This window comes from Doryrhamphus excisus, linkage group LG5, assembly GCF_037039965.1.
Source record: "Doryrhamphus excisus strain RoL-2023G ecotype Guam linkage group LG5, RoL_Dexc_Guam_v1.1, whole genome shotgun sequence".
NCBI classification, from domain to species: Eukaryota; Metazoa; Chordata; class Actinopteri; order Syngnathiformes; family Syngnathidae; genus Doryrhamphus; species Doryrhamphus excisus.
Window position 1 is genome coordinate 11343524 of NC_136361.1, and position 18792 is coordinate 11362315.

At 42.8% G+C, this 18792-nt stretch overlaps 1 protein-coding gene across 2 annotated transcripts; it reads left to right on the forward strand.

The window, feature by feature from the left end:
• The first annotated feature begins 725 nt into the window (after positions 1–725).
• On the forward strand, positions 726–18627 carry LOC131105672 (neurexophilin-1). Of its 2 annotated transcripts, XM_058054050.2 has the most exons (4): positions 726–1033; positions 2600–3036; positions 16948–17682; positions 17945–18627. In XM_058054050.2, the coding sequence occupies exons 2-4, from the start codon at positions 2989–2991 to the stop codon at positions 18011–18013; spliced, it is 852 nt and encodes a 283-aa protein (XP_057910033.1). In that variant the 5' UTR covers positions 726–1033; positions 2600–2988; the 3' UTR covers positions 18014–18627. The 2 variants fall into 2 exon arrangements, with proteins under 2 accessions (XP_057910033.1, XP_078646585.1); XM_078790459.1 differs by having other exon boundaries at positions 16948–18623.
• Positions 18628–18792: the final 165 nt, after the last annotated feature.

The following is an 18792-nucleotide window of genomic DNA, read 5'->3' on the forward strand; positions in this document are numbered from 1 at the left end:
CACGGACACGGTGAAAACACTCATTTTAATCTTTATTGTCTATTCTACAGCTTTTTCTTGTATTACAGCGTTTTACCTAAATACATTTAAATCATTTTCTCTCTCAAAATTCAACGCACTATAATAACAAAGTGAAAATTCCATTAAATTTAGCAAAATGTAATTAAAACACTGAGTATATACTTTGCCTACTATGCTAAATTAGCTTTCTGATCATATTCATCTTTTTATTTCATCATTCGTTTATGACCACTCAATGCATTTAAGCACATTAAATGTATTAAAGGTGTTTTTGTTTTTCATGTATTTACAAAAAAATACTAATTAACACTTTCAATTTGTCATTATGGGTTATATTTAGTACAATTTGGAGGTAAAAAAATCTTTACAATCAATTATGGAAAGAGGCGTGAAATAATTATTTGATCATTCATCACTTGGAGAACACACTGCATTAAAGCACATTCAATTTATTAAAGGTGTTTTTATTTTTTTTTTAATTACACAAAATAATAACTACAGTCCTAGGGTACATCGTGGTTTACCTTTCACAGATTTGCTGCTTTGTGGGTTTTTAAAGTGCAACTTTGCATATTTTTCAACAGCATATGATTGTGTTCTGTGTCCTTGTGATGTATTAGAGCGATACTATAAAAACGGTCTGTTGTATGCATGTTGTTGTATTTACTGCTGCTAACAAGTAGAGGGTGATGTATACGCCAGTTCTTCTCGGTACGTATTGCCAGCCACAATAGTCCTGATTGGCTGAAAGAGAACATGCCCATTGTGTTCTGCATTTTGATTGGTGGTAGTCCATTGTCACTCAATCTCCTTTTGTCACCGCTGCTATGTTTCCTCTTTGCTAGCAGACACCATTATGAAATACTGTAAAGTAATCTTCGGCTCATGGAGAACTAAGAACTAGAACTAGAACTTTACTAAGGAGAAGTAAAACACTCCAACAGGAGCAGTATGTTTTAATAAGGATACAAAAAACGGTCCAACCGAACAGCGCCAGACATCGGAGTGAGTAGTGAGTGACTTAATAATTTCTTGTGTCCAGGAGATAGATTTATTGTAATTCAAACAAAGTTTCGACTTTGAGTGTTTGAACAAGCCATGACATGTGAGAAAATGTGTATAAAGTGTATTGTGAGGGTTTCAAAACCTTAAAACATATGTAATAATTGCAAACAAATAAGGTTGGTAACTTCGCGGATTTCACTTGTTGCTGGCTAATTTTGGAACCTATACCGTGATAAACAAGGGAACACACTTTAACTTTGTCATTGTGGGTTATATTTTGTAGAATTTCGAGGTACTCAAAAGAACATTTTAATCCATTTCGGAATGAAGCCAAAGTAGATTCCATCATTTATGACAATAGAGCAGTGATTTTGCCGTGAGGAATTATTCAATATCACTTTTTTAATTAACATGTATTAATAATTTTCTGCAAATATTATGTCATTGTCGCGTGTCATTGGTGTAAAGACTGGCAGAGCAATGCAATATTCGTCCTTGTGGCAACACGTAGCTGATTGCCTCGTTCCTCTAATAGACTTAGTGATGCACGTGAGAGGTAGTGGCGACATTTTGTAATATTGTTGGTTACATTAGTATGCGGATCAAAAGGATCTGCTGTGGCGAGTCCATAATCAGGAAAAAGCTGAAAGAAGCAAATAATGTTGGTTATTGGTGTGCCGCAAATTTTTTCCAATGTAAAAAACGTGCCGTGGCTTAACAAAGGTTGAAAAACACTGCAATAGAGCACAGGAGGCTACTGTGAGTGAAGCACATCAAACACTTTATAGTAAGGGTGGGGGTTTTGTATTTCACATCTTTACAAACAAGTAAAGTATAACATATTCACTTTGTAATTATAGGTTATTTTGTGTAGAATGTAGAGTTGTACAAAACTACTTGAAGGCGGTTTGACGCCATTTAAAATAAGGCAAATCACGTTTGCAATGAAGTGATGTTATGTCATTTGAAATTTGTTATTTGAAATGTGAAAGGATGTTTCCCTCATTGATTATTTGGGAGCAGCAAAGTTAACAAAGTGCAGTTTTATATCCAGCCAAGAGCTATCTTTAACAGAGATGCTATCTTGCTGCATTCAAGTGCAACGTGCTGCCATTTAGAAGATTGATTTCGACCTTTTCTTCTTATCTTTGTACTTACTGGAGGGGTTTTTTGCTTTTTTTTATGGACAGAGGTTTTTTTTTTTAGGGTTTTTCTTCCAACCCGAAAGACAGACAATGTAATGAATGACAGATTTTTCTTTTACATTGAATGTACATTTGATTATTATCTGTTATTATTATGACTATTTTGTGTTATACAGTCTTGTTGCGCGTGTGTACAATAATTATGATTTGAAAGCATGTCTAGTATGTCAAAAATGTCTAAATCGCTTAAATTACATGATATCAGGTTTACATTTGTTGTGTTTATGGAGCATTTTAATTGCTAAATAGATGTAACATAATATCACTCACTCGTGTTTAAGTCTTGGTGGAGGTTTGCACATGCTTACATTATTAGCTTTAAATTCAATAGCAAGTTTTCTGTGTTATTTATGTTTGTTTCCATGTAGGCAAGTGTGGCAGTTGCAGTGGATCGCCACTAGAGGGCATCCTGGGGACACGACGGGACAAGTTGCTTCTCCAAAGTCCTCCACAACCCCTTCCCTCCCCCTCCCGTCCCTCCCGCTTCCTCCCATCCTGCACCCTTGAGTGTGGGTATAAAGCATCCCTCCACGCTGCTGCTCTGATGTACAAACAGCGGCTCAGCCTCCGAAACTCTGCATCCATCTCCTGAGAAGATCTCATCTGTCTCCCACCTTGGGACTGCCCCCTTAACCCCTACCGTCTCCACCTCCCAAACCCCCCTCCCGCCCCCTTCCGTCACCTCCCTCACTTAATTTCTGATCAAGTTGGGTCAGCAGGAGGCTTTTCCATCAGGCGACGCGCTGGCTGGTCCAACATGATGAGCACATGGTGCTGCGCTCTGCTGCTGTCAATCATCTCTTTGGTGAGTGACGGTTCTCCTTGTTGTATCACATGTGCACTTGTTGTCTCGACTTCTGTGTGTATTGCATTCTTGGGAAACATTCATTCATTTTCTACCGCTTTTCCTCACGAGGGTCGCAGGGGGTGCTGGAGCCTATGCGGGGTACACCCTGGACTGGTCGCCAGCCAATCACAGGGCACATATAGACAAACAACCATTCACACTCACATTCATACGTATGGACAATTTGGAGTCGCTAATTAACCTAGCATGTTTTTGGAATGTGGGAGGAAACCGGAGTACCCGAAGAAAACCCACACATGCACAGGGAGAACATGCAAACTCCACACAGAGATGACCGAGGGTGGAATTGAACCCTGGTCTCCTAGCTGTGAGGTCTGCGCGCTAACCACTAGACCACCGTGCCGCCGTCTTGGGAAACAACTTTACAAAAAATGTTGAAACTCTGACAAGATCCCGCTTTTAAAGGTCCAGTGTTGTTTTAATGTGTGCACAGTAATGGAGTCAATTAGACCTAAGTTATTTAGTGTGTGTTCTTTTTCATATAGTGTGTATTCATGTTTGATATATCATTATGGCGCATGTGCTCATTTGCGCTGCTGCTGAAAAAAAAAAGTCTCGTCTTGATGCTTTGTGACAAACCAATTGCTTTAATCCCGCCAGACAGTAACCCATCCTCTCTCTTGGTCCCCATCCCTCCTCCTCCTCCTCCTCTTCGGTTGATGAAGGTGTCAACAAAGCAATCGTGGAAGAACAGCAGCAGCAGCCGTAATCCGCGCAAACTTGCGTCAGCCTTAAAAAGCTCCCGCGGCGTTATCAGTGTTTAATTTGCATAGTGATGGAAAGAAGTCAATTACTATTAATTATTCTCTACAACTTAATTCCCATTATCCAATTGAAATTGCCATCTTGAAAAGCATAAACTCAATTTCACAGTTGGCTAAACTCGCTAATCATCACCCCCCCCCCCCCCCCCCTCCTTCCTTCCTTCCTTCCTAGTGCCCCACGCTGCCTTCAAGGAACACTTTGCTTGTAACATCATCACGTGTATGTTCCATACCGTTACATGTTACACTCCTCGTTAGGTCATGTGATGTTTTTCCAGCGAGCAAACGTCATCTCCATGCTTTGAAGGGATGCACCAATTGTTTGCTTGATCCTAAGCCGCCGCCCGCGGCTCCTTCAGCAGCTTGTCAGAACTGCGGGAACCTCGCAAACTTACTTTGGCCGTCTTTGAAGCAAGCGGTGTGTGAAAAGATATTATGCATTTCCTCCTCTGGCTAGCAGGGGAATGCTGGCGAGTTTCTGCTTCTTCTTCAAACTATCCTCTCACATATCACCGGTGTTTATCCTCTCACAGGTCACGCCGGTAATTGTGCCCTCAACTCCTCCACAGATAGCAAAAGTGGACGCACTGTGTGATTTGTCATCATCTCTCACAGCCTCGGGTCGTACTTTGATACCACGGCCAGACCCAAACACCTCACACCTTGATGGAGGACCCCCGACTTAGACAAACTCACTAGGGGCTCGTGTTAAAGGCTTAGCAAGTACTCCAGTATACATTCCAATGAGGGGTGTCCAAAGTGTGGCACGAGGGCCATTTCTACATACAAATGCTGATATAGTAAGGAAGTGAATTTCGAACCAGAAGAAAGTTGTCAGAATGAAGAGGTCCATAAAGGCAATTAAAACAGGGTAATACATCGGAAGACAGATATGTGTTTTTGGCTTTTGGATCTTTTCTGTGTTTGGAGTGTTTGGACCTTGCTGCTTGTTTGCCCTGGTCGGCTATTGTACTATTGTTGTTTGGCTAGTGTCCCAATAAAATAAAAGTAAAAATTGGAGTCCTACAACCTTCGATGGTTACCTAAACACAGCATGTAGTCCTTAACTGTTAGTCCTCAATAGTGTGGGACCTATACCCTTGGTAAAGGTCCTAGACCCTAGTGGTGTGTCGGTCATGAACAAACGGTCAAAAGAACTAGTTGAACGGGATGAACAAGGTCACCGCCCATAAAATACCCGTTCAGTCTGTTCAGTTGCAAATGCTTTTTTTTTTGATTGGCTGGAGAGTCAGTTCACCGTTCCTTTTGCAGGGCGGGACTATCTGCATGCTTGCCTGTCTTATCCTATCGTCTTGCCTTGCTCTGTGGGTGGGTGGGGTTAGCTGACTGAACGGCAGAGACCGAGAGATTGACCGACACTCGTTGGCTGTTCATTCATGACCGACAGTTGAGTCGGAACGAACGTGAACATGAGTGAACGGACTGACTGACTCGACATGGCTGACCAGGTCTATGCACAGGGGGAGATCACAGATCAACGACCAATTGACTGAAATGAACGGATCTTTTTACTGAATGAAACAGAATAATCCGGTTTTGCCCACCACTACTAGACCCTTAATGGGGGATTCTTTGTGGCAGACCTATTCCGTTAGGGTCTTTCAATGCTGAAACCTTTTTAGGTCGTTTTCCTTCAAAATCGTCATGGAATTCCTTAAAACCTGAAGGGTCCTCCAAGTGAAATTTGCGACTGTCTAGACTACGCAACAACGCTACACACCTAGGAAGTTCTTAAACCCCTTATGGTCAACCTGTACCCTCAGTAGAAGACCAAAAACCTTTGAGGAAGTGCCAAAACCTTCATAATGTTAACTAAACCATCAATCTTTAAACATCAGTGGGAGTCCTGGAACTTTGTGAGAGTTCTAAACTCTTGAACCCAAGTCTAATCCAAAATCCTGGCCTAAACTCCAAGTTCTAATGTTAGACGCAGCATTTGAGGGGCAAACAAGAACCTCTTCAAGTAAGTCCGAGGCCACTTTGAGAGAGACCACAACCTTTAGTACCAGGACACTTTACGTGTTAGTGGAAGACCTAAAACCCTCTGTGATGGTTCGAATCCCCCTTAGAGGGGGACCCAAACCCCTAATCAGAGTATGAAACCCTCACAAAACCCCTGAGCCCCTTGAGAGACCATCTGAAACCCTCACTGGGAGTCCAAGCACACAAAGAAACCTCCTCAGTGAATGCAATGACTTACTTCCTGTCACCATCTTTTATCTCATATCAAAATGTTTACTATGCACTTTTCATACAACACACACACACACACACACACACACTCCAGCATTGGCACAAATGAAATGAAAAATGACACACACCTTTCCTGGCTTTGTGTGAATCCCGGCTACTTCCATTAAAGCTGGTCTGTGTGTGTATAGAATGTTTATCTGGCAGTTAGAAAGCGGCGTGTTGTGCGTCTTATCAGAGCAGGCGTGTGGTGTGGGAGATAGTTGGTCCTGCGTAAGACTCTTGTTGTGTTATCTTGTCGACTTGTCCCAGGAAGTCGCCTCACACTGTCCAACCTGGAATCATATTAACACACTGTTTAATACAGTGTGTGTGTGTATGTGTGTGAGAGAGAGAATGAAATGTAAATGCAAATTAAGTAGCCCGGGCTGTAAAATGTTGTACCGCTCCCATGATAAGAAGAGCTTTAGAAGAAGGAAACATTGATTTCTTTTTTCTTCTTACAGTGAGGGAGAAATAAAAAAAATATATAGACTTTTTAAGAGGAAGAAGAGTGACAGTGCACTCAAAATATATTGAAAAATATTAGCTAACTGTCATTGGGTTGTTTAAAGGAACATTACATGCCTGAACTACAAAAGCTCCAGCATACCCCCACCACCCTAGTGAGGATAAGTAACAGAGAAAATGGATGGCTAGTGTGTGGCATTTGGATTTATAGTACAGTATGTGATATTTGTACTTATCACATACTACAGTATTAATTGGCCCTGTACCCTAGAAACCGCCCATGAATTCATTCATTCATTCATTCATTCATTCATTTTCTACCGCTTTTTCCTCACAAGCGTCGCGGGGGTGCTGGAGCCTATCCCAGTTGTCTTTGGGCAAGAGGCGGGGTACACCCTGGACTGGTGGCCAGCCAATCACAGGGCACATATAGACAAACAACCATTCACACTCACATTCATACCTATGGACAATTTGGAGTGGCCAATTAACCTAGCATGTTTTTGGAATGTGGGAGGGACCCGGAGGGAGTACCCGGAGAAAACCCGCGCGTGCACGGGAAGAACATGCAAACTCCACACAGAGATGGCCGAGGGTGGAATTGAACCCTGGTCTCCTAGCTGTGAGGTCTGCGTGCTAACCACTCGACCGCAATGCCGCCCTCCACCCATGAATGATACGGGAAAAGGCCCAAATGATACTGTGTCAAAGCCCAGGGCAGTGATACTGATGAAATATAGAGTTTAACCATGTCCAGTACCAGCCCCCGTAGCTGTCCACTCAGAGCGCGCTGCTCTGGTATCGTGCCCGTGAAACAACCAATCAGAGAACAGCGCACGAGTGCTTAGTGCCTAGTGCTTCTCCAGTCACCAAAAAACCCAAACTTGATTAATGGAACTTTAATTGTCAGACATTGATAAGATAAGACTGTTGATAAAATATTATTGTTGAAATATTTTTTGCAATTGTTGTGTTTACACTGTTTAGATATAATACATGTAATAAACTGAACATTTTCTGGAAACAAAATGGTCTTTTGATTAAATAGTACGTGATAATAAGCTCATGATTAAATAGTATGTGATAATAAGATCATCACATGGTTTCTCTGGTATCAGGCCCAGTATCATGCCCCCAAGTGTCAGTATCAGCCCGAGCCCGAGACCTGGCCTGATACCAGACAAACCATGTGATAACCTATAATTACCGTAATTTCCGGACTATAGAGCGCACCTGATTATAAGCCTCACCCACTACATTTTTAGAGGAAAGCCGATTTTGTACATACACAAGCCGCACCTGTATATAAGCCGCATGTGCCCACAGTAAAACATGTAAACATATTTACAAAGAAAGACGGTACACAGAGAGAGTTTTCAAAGTTTTAATAAGATAACTTAACAATAATAATAATATAACTTTCTTCACAAACGGTGCCTGTGACGCGGCAGTAAAGCGGTAGCAACATGGTAACAACACGCTAGCAACACAATAGCAACATCTGCTCTCTGTGTGTTCACCCAGTCTTCTAGAATGTTTTCCAGTTCGGGCCACCTGCTTTTATTACCTCTGAAAGCTTTTTTTGTCTTATTACATTGCTCCAGTTCTTCCCGCTGCCGTTTCCAGCGTCTCACCATCGATTCGTTTATGCCAAGTTTACGTGCAGCAGCTCTGTTTCCTTCTTTATCGGACAGCTCGATTGCTTTTAGCTTGAAAGCTGCGTCATATGCCTTTCTTTTTGCATTTTCCATGATGAGGGTATGTTCACGCTAATTTAATTTATGCACAAGACAAGAAGTTGCAGAAAAATTAGAAAAATTACATAAATTGGCCGCATCACTGAATAAGCCGCAGGGTTGAAAGTTTGGGAAAAAAGTAGCGGCTTACAGTCCGGAATTTACGGTATATAAATAATACGTAAATCACTCATTAATTCCTGACCACAATTTAAAAAATCGCTAGAATTTACACTTTGCACTGTTGGATCTTGGATTCCAAGTATAGTTTGAGTAAGCAGTTTATTGCAAACAAGCATTAATGTCAAATATGTTTAAGACCAATACTCAAAACAAAACAGAATGTTGAAAAAAGAGTATCTGCAACATTCTTGTTGTTAGCACAAACTTTTGTTTGGGCATGCTTGATGCCAATGTTTCCAGGAGGCTAGTGGGAATGTTGCTCCAGGTGGTGAAGATGGCTTCACGGAGGGCATCCACTGTCTGGAACTGATGTCCATTGTTGTAAACTTCCCTTGCCATCCATCCCCAAATGCACTCATTTGGATTTAGTTGAGAGGAGCACTCAAGATGGTCCAAAGGAGTGAGCTTATTCCTCTGGAAGAAGTCCTTTGTCAGGCGGCCATTATGAACTGCCGCATTGTCCTGTTGAAAACGCCAGACAGACAAGGGACCTCAGTCATGAGGGATGTCCCCCTGCAACATCTCCACATAGCAAGCTGCTGTTTGACGCCCCTGCACAACCTGTAGCTCCATTGTTCCATCAAAGGAAAAAAACAGCCCAGATCATGATGGCGCCCCCTCCACTGTGCCATGTGGAAAACATCTCCTTGTCATGCCAGTAACGTTGGAAGCCATCAGGAACGTAGGTTCCATTTTTTTTTTCTCATCAGAGAATAAAACTTTCATCCACCTTTCAGTGTCCCATGTTCGGTGCTCTCGTGCAAATTCCAAAAGGGCAATTTTGTGGCATTACAGGAGAAGAGGCCTTTGAAGATCTTTTTTCTTTTCTTCTTAAAACCCTTCTTTTGCAGATGCTGTCTAATGGTTATTGGACTGCACTCTGCGCCAGTTACCACCTCCATTTGGGCCGAGAATGGATCGTGTGGCTCAGGGCCGGTGAAACTTGACCTTTCGTTCCATAACCCTCAGGATATTTCAAGGATTTTTTAAATGACTCTTACTGCGGGCTTTACGGTGGAGGGTGGTTAGTGCGCAGGTCAGACCCGGGTTCGATTCCTTGCTCTGGCATCTCTGTGGGGAGTTTGCATGTTCTCCCCGTGCATGCGTGGGTTTTCTCCGGGTACTCCGGTTTCCTCCCACATTCCAAAAACATGCTAGGTTAATTGGTGACTCCAAATTGTCCATAGGTATGAATGTGAGCGTGAATGGTTGTTTGTCTATATGTGCCCTGTGATTGGCTGGCCACCAGTCCAGGGTGTACCCCGCCTCTTGCCTGAAGACAACTGGCATAGGCTCCAGCATGCCATCCACCCTCGTGAGGATAAGCAGTACAGAAAATGGATGGATGTCTTTACTGCATCCAACCTCAGCAGCAACGGCGCGCTGCGAGAGGCCTTGCTTATGGAGTTCAGTAATCCCACCTTGTTCTATTTGTCATCAATAGATCATGACAGTGTTAGTACATGATAAAAAATTATGTATATGAAACGATTAAACGTGGCGGCACGGCGGACTAGTGGTTAGCACGCAGACCTCACAGCTAGGAGACAACCCTCGGCTATCTCTGTGTGGAGTTTGCATGTTCTCCCCGTGCATGCGTGGGTTTTCTCCGGGTACTCCGATTTCCTCCCACATTCCAAAAACATGCTAGGTTAATTGGCCACTCCAAATTGTCCAATGGTGAGTGTGAATGGTTGTTTGTCTATATGTGCCCTGTGATTGGCTGGCGACCAATCAAGGGTGTGCCACGCCTCTCGCCCGAAGACAGCTGGGATAGGCTCCAGCACCCCCGCGACCCTCGTGAGGAAAAAGCGGTAGAAAATGAATGAATGAATGAAAACGATTAAACGTTGTTGGAGGTTTTTGTCCAAATAGGTACATGCCTCCCCATGACGTGCATTATTAGCTAGCTCATACTAACTTGTTTTCTCTCATTAGAATGCATAGAAAAGGGAAAGTTTCATTTGTGGATGATGCCCTTTTTGATGATTTCCCTTTAAATGCATTGCAGATAAATAATCTTACGCTCACTTACTGCTTAACTTGAGCAAAATGATGTCAAAAGTGTTAGATGTTCTTGGCTTCCAGCTCGTTATGTCATGTACGGTATGTTTGTCTGAAAGCTTTGCTGAGTAATAGAGTGTAATGCCTGAGAACGCTCGCTTAAAGGAACATCCCACTTGTTTGACACAGCTCAACTACTCACATTAAACGCTTTTACGTCAAATATGGATTTTGTAGCCTCTAATGTAATTCATGTCATGAACAGTATCAGAGCAGCGAGAATTACAATTACGCCCTCAGTTAGTATTTTGTATATTTAATATATACCTACTGCAGTCCTTACAAAGTGTACATGCGCTTTTTTTTTTACTGAAACATCCACACTAGCGTCAGCAACAAAGACATTAATGCTTCACACGTCGTGTTTTTCTTTCGAGGTCGTTTGTGTGACAGATGATCGTTTGCTGGGATCCTCCGGGATAACTGATGATCTTTGCTACTGTCAGCATCCATATGATGTTGGCTTGGCTGCATCACTTTTTCCACATAAACTACTTTATTAACTGCTTCATGTATCTGATGTACTGTAAACTGTATGCATAACCATGTATATACTGCATCCCGTCCCTTCTATTCATTTGTCATCTTTTTGTACTACCATGTAGTACTATCATACAAATCATCTGTTCCAGTGTCAAACTTTACCATTCTTATGCGCAGGGCTCGACAATAACGATGTACCGATGTCCCGGGGCAAGTTAAAACAGAATTGGGGCAAGTAAATCCAATCAGTGATATTCCCGTCGGGCAAGTGCACTTTGGCATGCCATACTGCCAAGAGTTTTTTTTTTAAAGCGGTTCTTGTTAGTGTTGGTAAAACACGGACTGTGTAATTCTGGTGGTAATTTGCAAACCAATCCTTGCAAATCTTGAAATGGACCAATCAGAATCGTTTATTAGACCGTAGTCCACAATCCGTGTTTTACCCACACCCGTTCTTGTTGGCGATCAACCAATCAGCGATGGTTTGACTACGAAAACATCTATCATGGTGTCCCTGCCAACATGGTCTAATTCTTCAACAACTTGTGAAGGAAAACAGCAAAAAGTGATGAACCAGTGCCTCCTAAACAAGTATTTTATTAGCGGCAGCAAATCAGATGATGGCACAGGTGAGTGAATCACATTGCTGTGACAATTTGAAGTGGTCACAATGAAACACCACCCATTAGATCCAATACCAAGTGCTGATTTTGCATAAGCTACAAAATCTAGCGCTTCCATTTCTCTGTGGATTTTTCTCACCTTTGCTTCACAAATTATTGTTTGACCATTGAGCATTTTTTTCTGGATTCAAAACACTTTACTAGTACACAAATATGTCTATTCAATAATGTTTCATTGTGGTGCACAACTTATAGAAGGCAAAGAGCCTAGAAGTCTCTTGACAATCCAGATTTCCATGCAACGTCATGATCTATGTAGGAAAACAACCACAAGAAATGATAATCATTTCATCTTTGAAATTCTCATGTGATGCCACAAAAAGGAGATGATATCATTATGGCAGTCTTTTCATTTTACATGGGGCAAGTTCGGGCAAGTAGTTCTCACCTTAAGGATTCCCATGGGCAAGTCATTTTGGTTTTTAAATGTAGAGCCCTGCTTATGCGTCATACAAGCAAAAAAAGAAGTGAAGCCCCAGGGCCACACTTTGGACACCCCTGCGTCTCTGTAAATAACAATTCGTTGGGCATAAAAGCAAATGACTCGTGTCTGTTCCCCCCGGTGGTAAAGATTAAGCACTGCGGCTTTATTAAACCACCCCTCCGCTCCCAATATTGACAATCAAGTCATATCTCTTAAGACGAAAGTCATCCGAGTGTGACTGCTGACCTTTATCCAACACAACCTTCCCTCCGTGCAATCACCTTGAGGACACACACATATAAGGGGGGGGGTTGGGTGGGATGGGACTTCTGTGATGTCTTCTAATCTCCCAGGTTGGATTACAGGTTGGTGTCCTAATCCTCCAAGTGGGCTCCCCCTGTGTGTGATTTTGCGTCTAATCTTCCAGCGCTTTACATGCCAGCTAATTAGTTGTCACACTGTGGACAACAAAGACTACGTGAAGCACTATAGCATGTGCACAGGAGACATCCCATCACCGTGTCCTTCTTTCCACAAAATCCTCCTGCAGAAGTTTGGAGGTGACTCATGTCCGTGGATGTGCACTCATTTGGACTTCCATCATGTTAAGTGTGTGTGTCTGTGTGTGTGTGTGTGTAAAGCAGCTTCCTTCATGTGATGGCGGTCCTCTGTGGAGACTTAACCCACTTTTACTGAATCATTTGATGCTTTCATGACTCGGAATAGAAAAAGTGAAGTGGAACTTTATAATGTCGACCAATGTAGCATCTCAGCTAACTGCTGCTTGACTTCAAGAGGTGACTATACGAGATGAATTAGGTTCATGTCACACCTTGACGAATAACCTTCTTTATTCTCACCCAAACAATTTACAATAATTATTTATTGAAATTTTTTTGAAATTCATTTCTTTAATTTATTCATTTTTATTATTATATTAGTAGTAGTTGCAGTAAATATTTTTTAGAATACGTTTTATATTTCATACCAGGTTCATGTTCAGGTATCATTCTCTCTGCTGTGGTGGAATGAACACATGTGTTGTATAGAGCATTTGTTTAAATACCAGTTTTCATGTTTTCATTATTCTGATATCCAGACGATAATTATCGATACCGATAATAATTATCAGAATATATTTGAAAATATAATTTTGTATCAAACATTCATATGGTATTTAATATAAATTAGCATAGGGTATGTACAGCAGGGTAATCAAAATGAGGGATGTCCCCTGCAACATCTCCACACAGCCAGCTGTCATTTGCCGCCCCTGCACCATCTTTACACTGTGTGTATACAATATTTTATAGTAACAAGTATTATTAAAAAACACATTATATCCATCTATCCTTTGGTTGTATGGTATGTTGAAACCTATCACAGCTGTCAATATTACAAATATAATATACTGTACTTTTGGAGTCACCAATTAACCTAGCATGTTTTTGGAATGTGGGAGGAAACTGGAGTACCCGGAGAAACATGCAAGCTCCCCACAGAGATGCCCAAGCACAGATTTAAAAATTTTTTAATTCTATGTACTTTAAAAAAAATGTATCCAGCTACTGTAAATATTTAAATTTTAAAAAGCCTGGAGTGTAATAATAATGCTGCAGAAGTCATACAGAAATGATTGGTTATTAATTAAAGTAAATCTATCTGTACATACAACAAATATATTTTTTGTAAATTGAAAATCAATCCACCTGAGGGCTGTCGATTGCACGTCTGACGTTAATGGACGGATACTTTGTTTTTGCATATTCAAATAAAAATGTGGACATGCATCAGATGTTTTCTGTAGAAATGACATTTTTCCTCCCCTTAATTGTTCATGACATAATTGATCTTCATAAAGTGGCGTCCAGTGTGTGTAGTCACATTAAAATGTGTGCGACTGCTTGCTCTGCACTTTCTAAGACGCTACTTCATAGAAGTCGGCCATCCTTAAGGAGCTTTACGTCAGAGCATAATGGTGCCGATAAATCCAGAGCGGGAAGTCATGCCCGATGCCGACTGTGAATTTATCTCCTGACAATACATCATGGCAGTGGCAGACGCTTGTTAGACAAAAGACGCGCGTCATTAATAGCGTTTAACTGCGCTGCTGAGCCACAAAACCTCCCTGCAACGCTCCAATTCATATTTCACCTTGTCAGTGCAAATCTTTTATTCTGAAAGTCCTGCAGCTTCCTTTTTGCCATTAAAATAAAAAGATCTATGCACATGGTCAAGGAGGGCTGTAACCGCCAAGCCCGCCACAAACGGCGCCCTGGCATCAGCTCGTCCATCAGGCCGCTCTCTTCAAAACAACCGGAGGCCATCTTTTTCCACAAGCCGAGGCGTCCTTCATGGGAAGATCACGAGCACGACTCCGGCGGCGGCCTCCCACAATGCACCTGGGCCGACGCTTCCCATGAAACAAGACCTTATTTTCACACTATTGATCTGCCCGGCCGAGCTACACAACGTGAAGGCTTTCCACCAGATGGATCTGCTGTCACCAAGCTCGGGCGGCGGACGCGCAGCGGACGCACCGGCCTCAGTGGCGGCGGGGGGGTGTACTTGGCGCTGTCATCTGTGGGATTCTTCCTGATGACTCATCCATCATGCGGGGCACATTCAGCAGGCGGGCGGCGTACGGTACTCTATCAGATCGAGTAGGCTCCTCCATCTTGGTTTGGAGGAGACGCCAAAGACGTTTGGCACTCTGTAGTCATCGCCATTGAACATCAACACCTGTTCTCACGGGTGATGATGAACGGCGTGAAAGGAGGAAGGTGGAGGTGCGGCGATGTCACCCACGGAGGTGTTGACTGCTCGCCTCCAGCATTTTTTCGTTACAGACGGGACAATTTTAATGTTTTACTTTTGTTTAATTGTATTTTTAAGTTTTTCGGGGGTAAAACACATAACTTTTAGTTAAAAAAAATATACAAATATATTTATATTTATAATTATATGTCAAAAAATTGCTATGAATGTAATTGTGAATGGTTGTTTGTCTATGTGTGCCCTGTGATTGGCTGTTGACCTGTCCAGGGTGTACCCCGCCTCTCGCCCCAAGACAGCTGGGATAGGCTCCAGCAGCCCAGTGACCCTCGTGAGGAAAAAGCGGTAGAAAATGAATGAATGAATGAATATGTATTTATAATTATATGTTAAAAAATTGCTATGAATGTAACTGTGAATGGTTGTTTGTCTATATGTGCCCTGTGATTGGCTTTTGACCAGTTCAAGGTGTACCCCGCCTCTCGGCCAAAGACGGCTGGGATAGGCTCCAGCATTGTGTGGATAAGCGGCATAGAAAAAGGATGGATGGATGTCTCAAGTAGCCATTAAAAAAAATCATGCCTAATTGTCAAGTGAAATAACATGTTTTCCTACATTCAACAAGTAAGACAAATAAGGTTCATTCATTCATTCCTTCATTCATTTTCTACCGCTTATCCTCACAAGGGTCGCGGGGGTGCTGGAGCCTATCCCGCCTCTCGCTCGAAGACAGCGAGTCAGCGTACATGATTGTACTGGACTGGTCGCCAGCCAATCATGGGGCACATTCATTTATTCATTCATTTTCTACCGCTTTTTCCTCACGAGGGTCGTGGGGGATGCTGGAGCCTATCCCAGCTGTCTGTGGGCGAGAGGCGGGGTACACCCTGGACTGGTCGCCAGCCAATCACAGGGCACATATAGCCAAAAAAAACATTCACACTCACATGTAAGACGGGTTAGTCTTCATGAGAATCCAATGAAATAATGGTGGCAATGATTGATGTTGTTATTGCTGATCATTTGAAAAGCTGCACATTTTCTATGTGGCACAAACATCCGTATAAGAAACGTATGAAACCCTGGACTAATACAATCAGTGAAATTATAAAACGGGCTCATTCAACACATCACGCATGAACACAACATGAATGAAATCTATGAGATTAAAAATAAAAAGGATGACGACTTTCCCCCCCAAAGCCCACCCACCATCTCGCATAGCAAGCTCATTCATTCATTGCAAATTGCATCTTTACAATCCAAAGGCCAATCTTGGAAATGATTCCACACTGCGGACATACTGAGCTAGCAAGCTTGTTGCTGTGTGGTGCGCGTCATCGCTCTGATTTCAGGATGGGCAGAAAAAAACAATACCGTCAGTGTTTTCACTTCTTTTTACACTTGTATGGCAGTTATAGATGTTTAAAAGTGACTTCAAATATTGTCTGTACCCTTTTTAAAAGATCTTGACGGCCAGAACTTGACCCTGGAACAGATTATTTCTTTTTCTCATTGTATGCTGTGTATCATTTTTTTCATCTGGAACCTAACACTGTATTTAATGCTTATTCATTCATTTTCACGTATTTTTGCATTTTTTATGGAACCTTTTTCAGTGTTTGTCCTACAGGAAAGTTGGTTTGTGTTTTCAGCTAAAACAGGGGTGTCCAAAGTGCATCACATAGTTCATTTGTGTGCCATTCTAAAAATATTATTTAATAAGGAAATGTCTTTTTAAAAAATGACAAAATCAAGAAAAAATAAAAAAATCTGCAGTAATTTTACAAGGATAAAGTAAAAACTTGAAATTGTTAAACTATTAAAAGAGAATAGTGATAATCTAATAATAATATGGTAATGCTGGTTCATAATTCATGTTTGAGGAGCCAAGTCAAGTCCCACATTTATAAGTTTTTAGGTTTAATTGAAGTTCTGGCTCTACATCTTGCATAGTCCACCTTGGAGCCATCTGCATGACCATGTGATGTTCTGTGTTTGTTTTCATTGTCCAGGTGGTCAGAGTGGACTCAAGGTCAGGAAATGCTGACGTGAGAGAAAGTTCCAAGTCCAAAATGAAGACCTACTGGCCTGAGAGCAGCAAGGCTCTGTCCATCAGTCGCCTCCTGGCTCAGACTCTGGAGAGCAAAGAGAACTTCACGTCTCTGGATGTGGATTTCCACGAGGAGGAGTCCAAGCAATGGAAGTGGCTCTACAACATCTCCAGTTCCTCCGCCCGTGAGGCGCGCTCCCGGGCCAAGAGGAGGCCCATCGTGAAGACGGGCAAGTTCAAGAAGATGTTCGGTTGGGGGGACTTCCACTCCAACATCAAGACAGTGAAGCTCAACCTTCTCATCACTGGAAAGATCGTGGATCACGGCAACGGGACCTTCAGCGTCTACTTCCGCCACAACTCCACCGGTCAGGGCAACGTCTCTGTGGGGCTGGTTCCTCCCACCAAGGCCGTGGAGTTCCAGGTCCAGCCGCCCCCCCAGTACCACCACCAGCACCACCTCCACCACATCCAGCAGACGGCCGTGGAGACCAAGGAGACCAAGCTGTTCAACTGCCGGGTGGAGTACGAGAAGGTGGAGAAGGGCACCAGGAACTCGCTGTGCGCCCACGACCCCTCGCAGAGCTGCGCCCAGGAGCAGACCCAGAGCCACGTGTCCTGGCTCTGTTCCAAGCCCTTCAAAGTCATCTGCATCTTCATCACCTTCCACAGCACCGACTACAAGCTGGTGCAGAAGGTGTGTCCTGACTACAACTACCACAGTGACACCCCCTACATGCCCACCGGCTGAGAGGGCAGGTGGGGGGGGTCACGGAATGCAGGCCACCAGACTGGTCCTAGTCCTGGACCAAGCAGAAGCCCAGTCTCAGGCAAAAGCAAAAGCATAAAAGATGAAATATTTATGTAAATAGGCAGCCCATGACAAGTTGATTCTTCTTCGTTTTGTTGTTGTTGATGTCATTAGTGACTTCCTGTCTCCTTCCATTTCATCCAATCAGACAAGATTAATCAGCGTCGGCAGCCTGACGAGGAAAACAAACATTTATTCAAAAACTAAGGATGACTGAACTGTGAGTACATGAACTTTTATGGTGCTGTTGGTGTTAAGGTGGTGGGAAACCAGCATGGACCACTTGGTGGTGGTGGTGCGTTTAGGGTCCTTACATGTGGCAGATTGTCACAATTCATCCCCATTACTGAGGAAATGTGTAATGATTGCAAGATGGCTCCCATTACAGACTTGAGGTGGGTGGGGCTGAACCCTAACCGGCCAATCACATCCAGTCCATGAATAAAAGAAACACAAAAGATGAGACATTTTATTTTCTTGCTGTGTTTGTTCTGGTGGTAATTTTACACGCTTACAGTTTGGCAGGCCGACAACTCCTGAAATTGCAAGGAAAATGGGATCCAGCAGTGGGACGAGGAATCGAACATGAATGAAAACAAGGTAAGACAGCAAATAAAAGCTATGCTGGGCTAACTTTAGCTACGGAAATCTGACTTTCATGTTTTATATTTTGGAAACCAACTACCAATGCGGGCGGCACGGCGGTCTAGTGGTTAGCGCGCAGACCTCACAGCTAGGAGACCAGGGTTCAATTCCACCCTCAGCCATCTCTGTGTGGAGTTTGCATGTTCTCCCCGTGCATGCGTGGGTTTTCTCCGGGTACTCCGGTTTCCTCCCACATTCCAAAAACATGCTAGGTTAATTGGTGACTCCAAATTGTCCATAGGTATGAATGTGAGTGTGAATGGTTGTTTGTCTATATCATGCCTGAAGACAGCTGGGATAGGCTCCAGCACCCCCGCGACCCTCGTGAGGAAAAAGCAGTAGAAAATGAAT